The 12,848-nt window shown below is 37.3% G+C and overlaps 1 protein-coding gene across 1 annotated transcript in view; it reads right to left on the minus strand.

Moving 5' to 3' along the window:
• Nucleotides 1-7,930: 7,930 nt before the first annotated feature.
• The window catches only part of Pdhx (pyruvate dehydrogenase complex component X), a 46,952-nt gene continuing 42,034 nt past the window's right edge, over nt 7,931-12,848 (minus strand). Inside the window, exons 10-11 of the mRNA XM_070032603.1 lie at nt 10,128-10,192; nt 7,931-8,737 (exon numbers count right to left, since the gene is read on the minus strand). Coding sequence (XP_069888704.1) covers nt 8,479-8,737; nt 10,128-10,192 — 324 coding nt within the window. The 3' untranslated portion in view covers nt 7,931-8,478. The remainder of the gene's footprint in view (nt 8,738-10,127; nt 10,193-12,848) is intronic.

The following is a 12,848-nucleotide window of genomic DNA, read 5'->3' on the forward strand; positions in this document are numbered from 1 at the left end:
CATTCAGGGCCATGTGCTTGCTAAGGAGCTGCTCTAACACTTGAGCCAGGCCCCCAGACCTTTTTCTCTGCTTGGAATTTTTGCCTAGTGCTAGTCTCAGACTGGGATATTCCTACTTACAGCCTTCTTGGTAGCTGGGATCAGAGTAGTAAGCCACCATGCCAGGTCTATTGATTGAGATGGGATCTCACTAACTTTTTTGCTACTATCATACCCAGCTTATTGCATGAGGTGAGGTCTCATTAACTTTTTACTAACTGGTCTCAAACTTCAGTCCTCCTGAGTAGCTGGAATTACAGGTGCATACTACAGTACCCAGCCAATTGTATCTTTAATGATGGAAATGGTATAGAAGGGTGCACCAACATCCAACCTTTTCCCAATTCTACATGAGTGGTATCACATTGAAGTCAGAATATTTACAGAACAAAATCAAGGAATTTTATGTCAATTGCCGCTAGATGTAAAGAAAGTAGTGTAAATGTAAATAATGTGTATTAAACTAAAAAACATGTCATGTATACAGCTAGTACTATTCTTTTGTATTAGAAAATTGTTGACTTAAGTAAGTACTCTTTTCATTGACAAGTCAAATTCCAACATAATCATTTTTTGATTCACATAAAGGAAAACAGTAACATTCTCAATGGAGTCATACATGTTCAGGGAAGGTGATAGACATAGGGCTCAAAAATCAAGGAAAGCGATCAGGCAGCAGTGGCTCATGCCTATATCCTGACTCTGAGGATCAAGGTTTGAAACCAGCCTGGACAGACAAATTCAAGAAACCCTTACCTCCAATTAGTCAACAAAATGCTGGAGACAGAGGAGTGGCTCAAGTGGTAAAGCACCAGCCTCGAGCTAACCAAGAATGGGAGAATCTGAGGTCATGCCCCAGTATAAGAAAAAAAGTGACTTAAAATCAGGGAAAGCAGACTGAGAATTACTCTATAAAATATACTGTAAACTTGTATTACAAAAACTGTACAGTTAATGTACCATCTGTGATGTATGATTTGTTTATCAGTGAAATTTAGACTGCACATTTGATTAATATGCACATACATTTCTTCCCTAGAGAGCAAATGGCTTCACATTTGCCCTGCAAGCCACTAAATAAGGAACAAAGAATGTGTTTCACAACCTCCATGGCTTCTACCTTTTACATCCACACCCTTAGCTCTTTGGTTTACCATTCCCCCATCAAGAAAAAACACCAAGGATTATATAATTACTTCAAAGGGAAAGTTTTCCTTAAGACCCAAAGCGACAATTTAATCTGCCTAATCCTGCCTTTGGAAGAAGGCAGCGTCTCAAGAAGCTGAGGTGACCACGCCTTGTGGAAAAAGTGAGAGTGAGTCTTAACAGCCCACAGCCTTAGCTCCCAGCCCACTGAGCCCCACCCCCAGGGGTCCCGGTAGCTGGCTCTTTGTCTATGGGGAGGGATATAAGAAGGGAAGAGGAGTTTGAGCCTCCCTAGCAAAATCTGGCAGGTTTAGGGCACAGAGAAGTATGTAGTCTATCTTTCAACAGAGTACAGATGAGCATCATGGTTACTCACGTTTATTTTAAAATCATCACTGCCTGTGGTCTGAAAATGTTTTGTGCTGGTAAAATAAGGCACAGTTACCAGCTGCAAATTATACAGATTTAATAAGTCCTGTTACCCGATGTGCCAATAACCAACATTTACTGTGATGGAGTTTCCTTCAGTGCAAGGAAAATATGCAATGCAATTTATCTTTAAAGGAAAAAAAGTCTTGTCTTTAATCTATTAATGACTTGGGTATATTACTCTTACAATCCTGTCCATGTGTCTATTCAATTCTTGTTTTTTAGACAGTTAGAATAACAAAATTTTACATTCCATAATTTTCATGTTTCCCCTTTTTAATTGTATTCCCCATTGTCGTGTGTGTGTGTGTGTGTGTGTGTGTGTGTGTGCATGCGAGCTCACGCACACGCTAGTACTAAGGCAATGAATTCAGGGTCTGGGTACTGTCCTTTAGATTTTTTTGATCATGGCTGGTTCACTACCATTTAAGTCACACCTCCTCTTCTGGCTTTGGTTAACTAGAGATAAGAATCTCTCAGACTTTCCTTGCCTGGCTGGCTTCAAACCATGATCTTCAGATCTCAGCTTCCTGAGAAGCTAGAATTGTAAGTGTGAGTCACCAGTGCCCAGTCACTTTGTTTTCCTTATTTAAAAAAAAAAAAAAAGTCCAACGCTGGGCGTCAGTGGCTCACACCTGTAATCCTAGCTACTCAGGATGCTGAGATCTGAAGATAGTGATTTAAAGCCAGCCTGGGCAGGAAACTGAGAGACTCATCTCCAATACACCACGCAGAAAACTGGAAGTAGCACTGTAGCTCAAGTCCCATGACTAAAAAAAAAAGTCCACCAAATAGCTCAGTATCTGAGTATCATTAAGTATAAATTCTTGCTAAAATGTCATCCTCCAATTAAAGAGTAGAAGTCATCATTTATTAAAAAATATTACAACAAGTAAACAAAGGACAGGAGTCCTAAACTGGGTGCCAGTGGCTCTTGCCAATAATCCCAGCTATTCAGGAGGTACAAAGCCAGCAAGGCAGAAAAGCATGAGACTCAGGTTCCAACTAGCCAGTCAAATACTGGACTGGAAATAAGATTCAAGTGCTAGTGCCAGGTGTCAGCAAAAGAGCTGAGAGTATGATGCCTTGAGTTCAAGCCTTGGGAACTGCACCACAAAGAAGTTTTCAGGTAAGATGCTTCTGAATGTCTTCTCATTTATAGTACTGCAAAGTATTTACATATACATACATACATACATGAAAACGTCTCTGATCTCCAAAGTAGCCAAAGAGCCAATGCTAGCAACTTAAAAAATAAACACATCCATCTGGGAATGTGGCTTTGTGGTAGAGTGCTTGCCTCACATGCATGAAGTCCTGGGTTCGATAACTCAGTACCACATACATAGAAGTGGCACTGTGGCTCAAGTGGTAGAGTGCTAGCTTTGAGAAAAACAAGCTCAGGGACAGTGCCTAGGCCCTGAGTTCAAGCCCCAAGATGGGCAAAAAAAAAAAAAAAAAAAGGAAAAAATGCATATCATATCATGACACATACTTTTATCAGCATGTTCACTGAAAATCCCCTAGACCCCCCAAAAGTAATGCATTTCACAAAGGTCAACCTGAGGCCTGGAGGAGAGTTTTAACACGGGTCACTGAGTAGGTAATATTAAAGACAAGGGCTAGAAAAGTTACAAAGAAACATACCAAGAAACTTGCAAAACTACTTGGGAAAAACCCAGGAGATATTTCTACCTATCAAGCAGCTAGTTATATGTACAGCAAGAACATACTTTCAACCACAAAGACAATTATGATGCCTTACTTTTTCATTTCTTTTTCTGCAACTTGATTCCAGAACAAAATGGAAAAACAACAACAACAAAAATAAACAACACACACACATACACACACACACACATACAAACTCAAAAAACTTCTTTGGCTACCACTCAATAACTTGATCTCAAAATAAGAACCTGGAGGTGGTGTTTTTTTGGTTTGACCCTTATGAATCTACAAGCAACCTCACTTTCATGAATTGAAAGGTTATAGAAATGGAACATTTATTTATACAGAATCTGGAGGAAAGCAAATATAAGGTCATGGTGGCTTTAGTCAGACTTACTTCTGTGCAATTCCTGTAGGAGATGCTACTGGGAAGTTGTTTCCACTTTGACAAAGAGCAGCACGCCCAACTCATAAAAAGTATTCTTAATATGCTAGGCTATACTCCAGAATTTTCTAACAAATCAATGCAAATGGAGCTTCCAAAGCAAGCATAAGTGAATGTACTTAACCAGTGTTAAAATAAAAGTTTTAGATTTGTTACAAGGCAGTATGTCCCAAGCAGAAATTAGATGGTATTATGGGAAAAACAAATACAGTATTTGCAGTACAAAACTGGGTAGGGAGACATAAAACATGGGTAGGGAGATAGTAGATCAAACCACTATTTAAATACAACTGACAAGAATACAAGGCAGAGCTTCTCTGAGCTACGTATTATGTGCTCAGAATCTAAAATTTTTGTTTTTGAAATCTGACTACCTTTGGTTAAGACTGCATGTAAGAAATCTGCAAATACGGTAGATTTACTGCAACACTGTACTAGTAGCTAACTTCCTGTATTCCACACATCATTCTGCATCTTTAGCATGGTTACTAACTTAGGTTCTTACCACAATTCCAACCCAGGCAGGGGCAGAAAATAAACAGAAAAATGCCATGCTGGAGGTATGGCTCAAGTGGTAGAATGCCAGCCTAGCAGGCAAACTGAATAAACACAAGATCCTGAGTCTAAACCAGGTACAAGCAAAATAATATCCTACATTCACATGGTATTTCATGCTTTACAAAGTACTATGAATAATGCATATCGATACCAGCCAGTTTTTTTTAAACTGTACTTTCAAGATAAAAGAAATAATTTTGGCAAGTTTGAATTGAGAAAATAAAAAAACATAATTTTAGATGAGAAAAAGACAACTGATATAACAAATAATAGTGACAGTAATTTATATAAGAGTTTAAATCAAGAGGTTTAAACAATATTCTCTACTTTAGGAATAGTTCAAGTTGGCTTGGACTTTTTTTGTGTGTGCTGGTCCTGGGCTTGAATTCAGGGCCTGGGTGCTATCCATGCCATTTTACCTTCAAAGCTGGCATTCTATCACTTGAGTCAGTCTCACTTCCAGCTTTTTGATGGTTAATGGTAGAAAAGAGTGTCTCAAACTTTTTTGTCTGGGCTGGCTTTGAGCCGTGATGCTCAGATCTCAGCTGGGATTACAGCGATGAGCCACTGGCTCCAGGCTGGCTTGAATGTTTTTATAAAAACCACAATGAAATGTTAATGGATGGAAAAATAAGTTTATATGATATCCTCAAAGAAACAAAAGACTTATTAAGAAAGGCTAATAACCACTTTTCCAAAGTTCATTTATATACTATAATTTCAATTACATGACATCCTCAGTATTAGAAACCTAGATAAGTCACTTTTCTTTCCAACTATGCCTGCTACCTCCTTTGAACGCCACTGGAAACACTATGAAAACAAATTATGTAAAATGATTTTATTGAAAGGCTACTGCTTTATTCCATTTATAAAAAGTACCAATGTCTTTTGAAATACACCCCTCGCTATATGTAGCTCACCAGAAATTTTACTCCTTTTAGTATTGGTCAATGTGAGCCAAGAGGGAAATCACATCATTGGTTGCTGCAATATTTGATGCAACACACCCACACCGCTGATTTCACAATTTCCCACAGCATCCTGGTGTGCTGTACACACCTCCTTTTCTTTCTTTTTTGAAGTCACTGACCTAGTGCAGATCCTAATCACCTCATGATTTCATTATGGCTAAACTTTTAGCCGTTTCCCACTGGGCAACTGCTCAGTGTTTTAATCCACATTGATTTTAGGACTAGAATAAAGTTAAGTAATTCTGCATCTTTTACTTCCTCAAAAATCTGAAGTATTGCCTATTAATAATTTAAATGAATGATTCTTATGTACACAAAATAGTTTTCATTTCTTCCCTTTTCAAACTGAGACAAAGCCCATCATGATGTAATGTGGATCAAGGGCAAATTTTCCTTCAAAGCTAAGAGTTCAATACCATTTTACTTTTCTTCCACACCCTTACTACACAATAAATGAAGTGACAGCACCCCCTGTCTTGCAATGAAAGGTTAGAGAAGCAGATTTACTCTTCACACAATTCTCACATGGTTGGCTTATATACAGCTTAGTGTCAAGTCCAAAATGCAATGCAAAAAAAAATCCAAAAATAGAAGTGTCATTTGACATTATATGTGTGTGTGTATCTCTCTATCTCTATCTCTATCTGCAATGGCATATATACATTTTTAGCATTATGTCAAGTAAAAGAGATTGGCCAGCAGTATTCTGATAATTTTCATCTATATTATATAGTGAACTGTATATAACATTAACTAGGTAGGAATTGCAATCAGGATGAACAGAACCATTTTGATTTAACAATTCTAATATTCATTGGTATTTTCATACTCACGTGTTAACTGGAATGTGGTTGCTTTTCCCTACAAGTCTTTAAAAAAATTTTTTAATTGAGATTAGGTGATTACATAAAATTCACATATTTCACAGTATTATGGAATAGTGATAATTAAAGTCAAAAACACATTTTAACCTACAAGTCTTTTCAATATGTTTGCCATTTCTAGTGTTTAAAAGGAAAAAAAATGACCATGTACAATAGGTCATCTTTCTGTTGTCAGTGAATACCTATCCTGAGTTGACAGCATAGGGGAGGGGTGTGCTGACACACACACAAACCGTGTTCCATACTCCTTCAAATCTGCCTTCTTTGATCACAGGCTGTAACAGTATTCTTTTTAGAAATCACAATTTCTTAACACATACCTAATCACTATAGGAAACTAGAGAAAATATTTTTGGTCAAAATAAACAAGCATTTGTACCAAAAACCTGAGAAGTTACACCACGAATGTAGCTGATTTCTGGAAAGTATGGGTGTGTTCTCCAGCCAGGATTTTGTGCAGTTCACAACAATTCTGTAAGGTAGCATCTTGTCTACAGGGAAACTGAAGTCTACTGCTAATGGGTACCTGTCCATGGAAAACAGAACTGCAAGCTAAGCTTATTTCATGGCCACCTCCTGCTCTACTCCTCAGTATCAATTCTGGGAAAAAGAATAATAATTTCGCCGGGCGCTGGTGGCTCACGCCTGTAATCCTAGCAACTTAGGAGGCTGAGATCTGAGAATCGCGGTTCAAAGCCAGCCCGGGCAGGAAAGACTGTGAGACTCCTATCTCCAATAAACCACCAGAAAACCGGAAGTGGCACTGTAGCTCAAGTGGTAGAGCACTCGCCTTGAGCTGAAGAGCTGAGGGACAGCGCCCAGGCCCAGAGTTCAAGCCCCACGGCCGACAAAAAAAAAAAAAAAAAGAATAATAATTTCAGCTAAACTTCACCTTAGAAATAAGGGAAATTACTACAGTTATTTTAAAACTGCATAACTGTTAATATGACAAAAGATTCAAAGATTATTTTAAAAATGCTTTTTAAAGTTGAGTAACTGAATTAAGCATTTTCTTAACAACTGATAGAAGCACCAATTAATTCAGAAGGCTCATTTGTTAGAGCTTATAGTTCATCATGTCATACCACATACAACTTTCACCATACGGTCTTTCTTCTACTGATTTATGTCAACTGATACTAACAGATTCCTTGTGAATGATGAATTAAATTACCATTCATTACCATCCAATTTAAATACTTATCTTGCCAGTATAGCAGTTTCCAAAGGAGAGAAATTTCTTCTAGCACTGATAATTAGTGAAAATTTCATACTACTGATAGAGTTAAAAAAAGATCTTTCTCATCTGTTCTGCCTCTTAAGTCTATTCTTTCCAAAGTTTTACATTCCTTATCACTTTTCTAATGTCCTACTAATTTTAAATCCCATTTTTAAAACCCCCTTTTCCTGTCTAGTAATTTAAAGATGCTTCAGAGAAATTTCGAATGAACCTCAACATCCTAGAAATAAACTCCTTAACCTAACATATAAAATAACAAATAGGAATTTTTATATTTTCTCCCATTTTACTGCACAATACAAACTTGATTAAAATGCATTATGAAACAACATACTGTATATCAATCAATACTAACTCAAGATGTTTGGGAGGAGATAACAAACAAAATTCATTCCAATACCAACTCAGGACAGTGAGCAGTCTCCATGTTTTTCATTCAACCAAACATTGTTGGTTTCTCTCATTCACCAGTTTTGTTTCTTTGATATTTCTTCTTTAGAAGATCACAGTTATAGGAGGAAAAAATAAGACTGATAGAAACATACATGGTTAAAACATATATGGCTTTATATACATAAACATTTTAATAATGTTGCTACAATCTCTTATAGAATATGATCCTTATTTATTTACTATTATCTCAAAAAACTTCTGCACATATTAAACTGTTCAAGTATATCTAGAGCAGTGCTTATAAAGATTTCACTGCTAAGTTAAGAGGCATTTCTTTGGAGCCCATTTGTAATTTTAACACAAGATAGAGTTCTATCAATGTTTTTGAGTTTACACTGTACTGTAAACGTAGGATTTGAGTCAAACATGATTTGATTTTCACCTAGTTATATTTGAACCCTTCTGTACAGCACCAGAGGTTAAAAATGGATTTGACTAACCAAACCTTCTCTTTATCAGTTACAGTGTATATTGTCATTTATTTCACAATATTCTCACACTGAAAATGAAGACAAAGAAAGTCATAAGCTTTCGCTTTAAATAAATAAGCACTTCATCCATTTCATATTTAAATACCTAATCGTTTTCCTATTGTGTTCCTTGGTAACAACTACTCAATGCAGTTCCTGTCTTTAAGGACTAAGCAAGAAGGACAGGATTTTCTAGGTTTGCTTTAAAACTCTCAAGAAATCTGGTAGCTAGTTCATCATCAACGACTCGGCTGTCACTTGACATGGTGACAGTGATGAACTGGTGCTGCTTCAGGCTGCCATTCCCCTCTTCATCCTCAATCAGCTTCAGCACAGGGCGGGATCTCCCAACAGCCAAGATGCACGCCTGAGGAGGGTTGATCACCGCAGTGAACTCATCGATGCCAAACATCCCCAAGTTGGAAATACTAGAGGGGGAGGAAAAAAGCTCTGAAGGTGGCAGCACCCCAAAACACTTGTTTTTCACTTTACTAAAAAACTGTGCTGTGCCACTATACTTTCCACCAATTTATTCGAAGATCATATTAACATAGCTATGTAAATACTCTATCTACTATTATACATTTGACATTCAAATGGAATTCTTACTATAAAATTTATTTGGAATAAAAAGGGCTAGGAAACAACCTTGAGAGTGAAACAAACCAGGAGACTTTTCTACCAAATATCTGAAGTTATAGCTTGGAGATAACTGAGCAAAGTATATACAAATAGTAAATGGGAAAAAGAGACACAGACCAGCATATATATGGTCACTTTCTCAATTTTATGGAAGAGACATATTTTCAATAAATAAGCTGGGTTAATTTAATATTTAAATGGGAAAAAGAGAACATTGATTTCTATTTCATAGCATATAAAAATCCAATTTTAGAGTCTGACCTACATATTAAAAGTAAATTGTAATGCTTCTAGAAGATAACACAGTAGAATAACTACATGGAAGAGGCAAAAGTTCATATTAGTAAACAATGCCATCAAGTATGAAGAAAAATGCCAAGAAACAGGGAATTCATTAAAATTCCAAACTTCTGCTCATAAAAAATATAACCATGAAATCCAAAAGGCAAGCCACAAAATGGGAAAAGGTATTAGAAATAGAAGATATCTTTCTAAGATGTGGGTATCTGGAAAAACGACTTCTAAAATCACTTAAAAAAATGGATGTAGGACTTTATATGGTTTGCTATAAGTGACAGTATGGTTTGTAAGAAACATTTAAAAGTAACACTGCAAAAATTAAAAACACAAGTAGGAAGGAAACAGTTGAGGTTTATAAATCTAGAAGTTTATTTAAAAAATCCCAATAAGAACTTGGATGTTACTGGGCACACAGGGCTAACCTGCAATCCTAGCTACTAGGGAGGCTGAAATTGGGAAGATCATAGTTCCAGGCCAGCCCAGGCAAAAGTTCATGAGCTGGACAAGATGGTGTGTGCAAGTCATCCCAGCTATAGTGGGAAGTATAAAATAAGAGGATTGAGGTCCAGTCATGGGCCAGAGGCATGGCTAAGGAGAGAGCACCAGTTAACAAGCACAAGGCCCTAGGTTGTCATTTTGTACTAGCTAATCTCCATTCAAAGGAATGTTTATTTGAACACCAAGGGGTTCCTGCAGCACTTCTATAAAAGCCTGACTAGGCTGAAGAATATTCTCACATATTCTGTTGGTTGAATAAACTATGTGATATTTTTCTTAAATTAAAATTTAAAAACAGATAAATAAATGGAAGGGTTGACAGAGACTTAATTAGTCTTAAATATAGCTGCTTGATGCTATTGAGAATTTAAATTTTACCTAAAAGATCCTCCTTGATATTCTTCAGGTAATAATTTTCCATCTCTTGCTTTCTTTGATAGAGCCTGAGAAAAATACAAACATGGTATGACAACAAAAAGTTATACTTGATCATATCACTTGAATATCACTTGTATAGAATACACTGTCATCTCTGATGCCTCTCATTCTTTTATTGGCAGTACTGGGGTTTGGTAAACCTTCTGTTTATAAGGCAAGCACTTAGCTTGAGCCAGATCCCCCATCCTTCTTATATGTCTTGATCTGTTTTTACAAGATGTTTGCTTATAACATTTTCCCCTATAAGAGACAAATATTTAAAAACAAGTCACTCTTTTCAACCCAGCAGGTTTTAAAGAATATATCCAATGATAAACCAACAACTACAGAAGTATACTACAATCCCACAGCCAATGCAATAGGTTTATCTTTCAGTATTCAATTCATTTGAATTCACAATGTACGCTTCAGATAATGGTAAAGGAAAAACAGAATTTCATACTTCACTTTTCAATATTTTAGATTTGTTTTTGTTGGTTGTGGGGCTTGAACTCTGGGCCTGGGCACTGTCCCTAAGCTCTGTAGCTCAAGGTGAGCTCTCTACCACTTGAACCACAGTGCCACTTCCAGTGGTTGATTGGAGATAAGAGTCACAGGGACTTGCCTGCCCAGGCTGGCTTTGAACCATGATCCTCAGATCTCAACCTCCTGAGTAGCTAGGATTACAGGTGTGAGCCATTGGTGCCTGGCTTATCTTAGATTTTTAAACGTCTGCTTAACATTGTAAAAACTGCATTGGCTATAATTTAGTCATTTTCCCAACATTATAATTTGCTTCACTGAATTAGTATAAATTTTTAGAAGTAAAATGACAGTACCTTAGAGACTGTCCTTTTAAGGCTCTTGATTTCAAACACTGCATGACTAAACTAGTTCAATCATACAAGCAATGCAATAATATATTAGTTGCATTACACTATTGACAATACCAACTTCTAGACTAGAACTGACACATGACAATGAAAAGACAGTCAATATCAGACTGTAGGAAACACTGAGGGTCAATAATAAAATAAACAATGTCATTACAAAGAGTGATTGGGTAATGGCATAGTGTGAGGAATCTACCACAGCTAACAGAAGCTACAGAGTATGAGGGAAATGAAGGAGAAAGGTGATATGACACAGAGGTGATTAAGTATGAGTTCTACAATTTTTAAACTGCCTGAGTATAAATACATCCTTACCTAGGATTATGAGTGTTTAATGAAGCATTTAGCCCACAGCCCTGCATATTATAAGTTCACAAGTGAAATGGTGACTATAGGGAGCAGGTTGACAGAGAAGCACAAGTAGCCAGATCTCAGCCAGACCTCAGTAAACCTTCAGAGTTTACTTCTTAAGTGCTGGAAATTACAGGAAATGCTCAAGAACTACCTGGGACCATTAGATTCCACAGCATTCTGACTGTCTTCCTGTTGCCAGGTAGTTGGCCGAGGCTACACACTGACCTCTTAAACTTAGGTTCTTTCAAAATGCAAGGAGCAGAGAAGGCTAATATACTATTTCAAGAATCTGTAACGCAGTAAAGTTGCTAACTTGTTCAGATTCAGAATCAAAGAAATGATCATATAATGGTTAAAATTTAAAAATAAGAAAATTTTAGTTGACAGTGCAATAACTAATGTTTATACAGTACTTTATACTTTATATGGCCTTTTCCCCCCTTCCCCTTAGTAATGGAGTTTAAACTTAGGGCCTGATGCTTGCTAGACTCTAGGATCCCTATCACTTGAGCTACACTCTCAGGTTTTGCTTCATTCTCAGGTTGGTCTGGGCTGAGATTGTACCGTGCTTCCCTGGGTTGCTAGAGCACATACCACTGTGCCTAACCACAGTGGCTTCCCTACTAGCTGGGATCACAGGCATAGTCATGGCTTCCAGCCACTGGTTAAGATGGAGACTTGAACTTTTATGCCCAGGCTGGGTTCAAACTTCAATCCCCCATTCTCTATGTACCTAATAAGTAGGATTACAGGTTTGAGCCACAGTACCTGACACACATGTTAGTTCAACATTAAATCTCATTTTAACTTCAAAACATCACTGAAACATGTATTCTCAGTGCTGCTAAAAATCCTTATGAATCAAAGGGCTATGAATCAAAAACAAACCCTTATCCCCTACTTTCACTTTTCTATTTGTAATGTGATCAATTTCAGCCTGAAAATATTAAATGAAAACGTCTAGAAATAAACAAAGCCAAAGTTTTAAGCTGCATGTTGTTTTGAGCAACATAAACTTTTTTTCTTTTTTCTTTTGGGTCCGGTCGTGGGGCATGAACTCTGGGAATAGATGCTGTCCCTCAGCTCTTCAGCTCAAGGCTAGTGCTCTACCACTTGGGCCACAGCACTACTTCCGCCTTTTTAAAAATTCTGCTTATGTGGTGCTGAGGAATCGAACCCAGGGCCTCATGCATGCAAGGCAAGCACTCTACCACTGAGCCACCTTCCCAGCCCAGAGCAACATAAAATTTTGACCCACTTGAAAAGAGAACCATTCCGTTTATAGGGTATTCATGTACACAGGCTACAGGCACTTTAGCCATACGGTAGTTGTCTCAGTACCAAATCAGCTGCCCTGGTTTAGCACTGCTTATGTTCACATAATCCCTATTTTACTAAACATTGGCCCCTAAGGACAAGAGAAATAATGCCTACA

The sequence above is a fragment of the Dipodomys merriami genome, unplaced genomic scaffold, assembly GCF_024711535.1.
Source record: "Dipodomys merriami isolate MVZ:Mamm:240054 unplaced genomic scaffold, mDipMer1.0.p SCAF_21, whole genome shotgun sequence".
NCBI classification, from domain to species: domain Eukaryota; kingdom Metazoa; phylum Chordata; class Mammalia; order Rodentia; family Heteromyidae; genus Dipodomys; species Dipodomys merriami.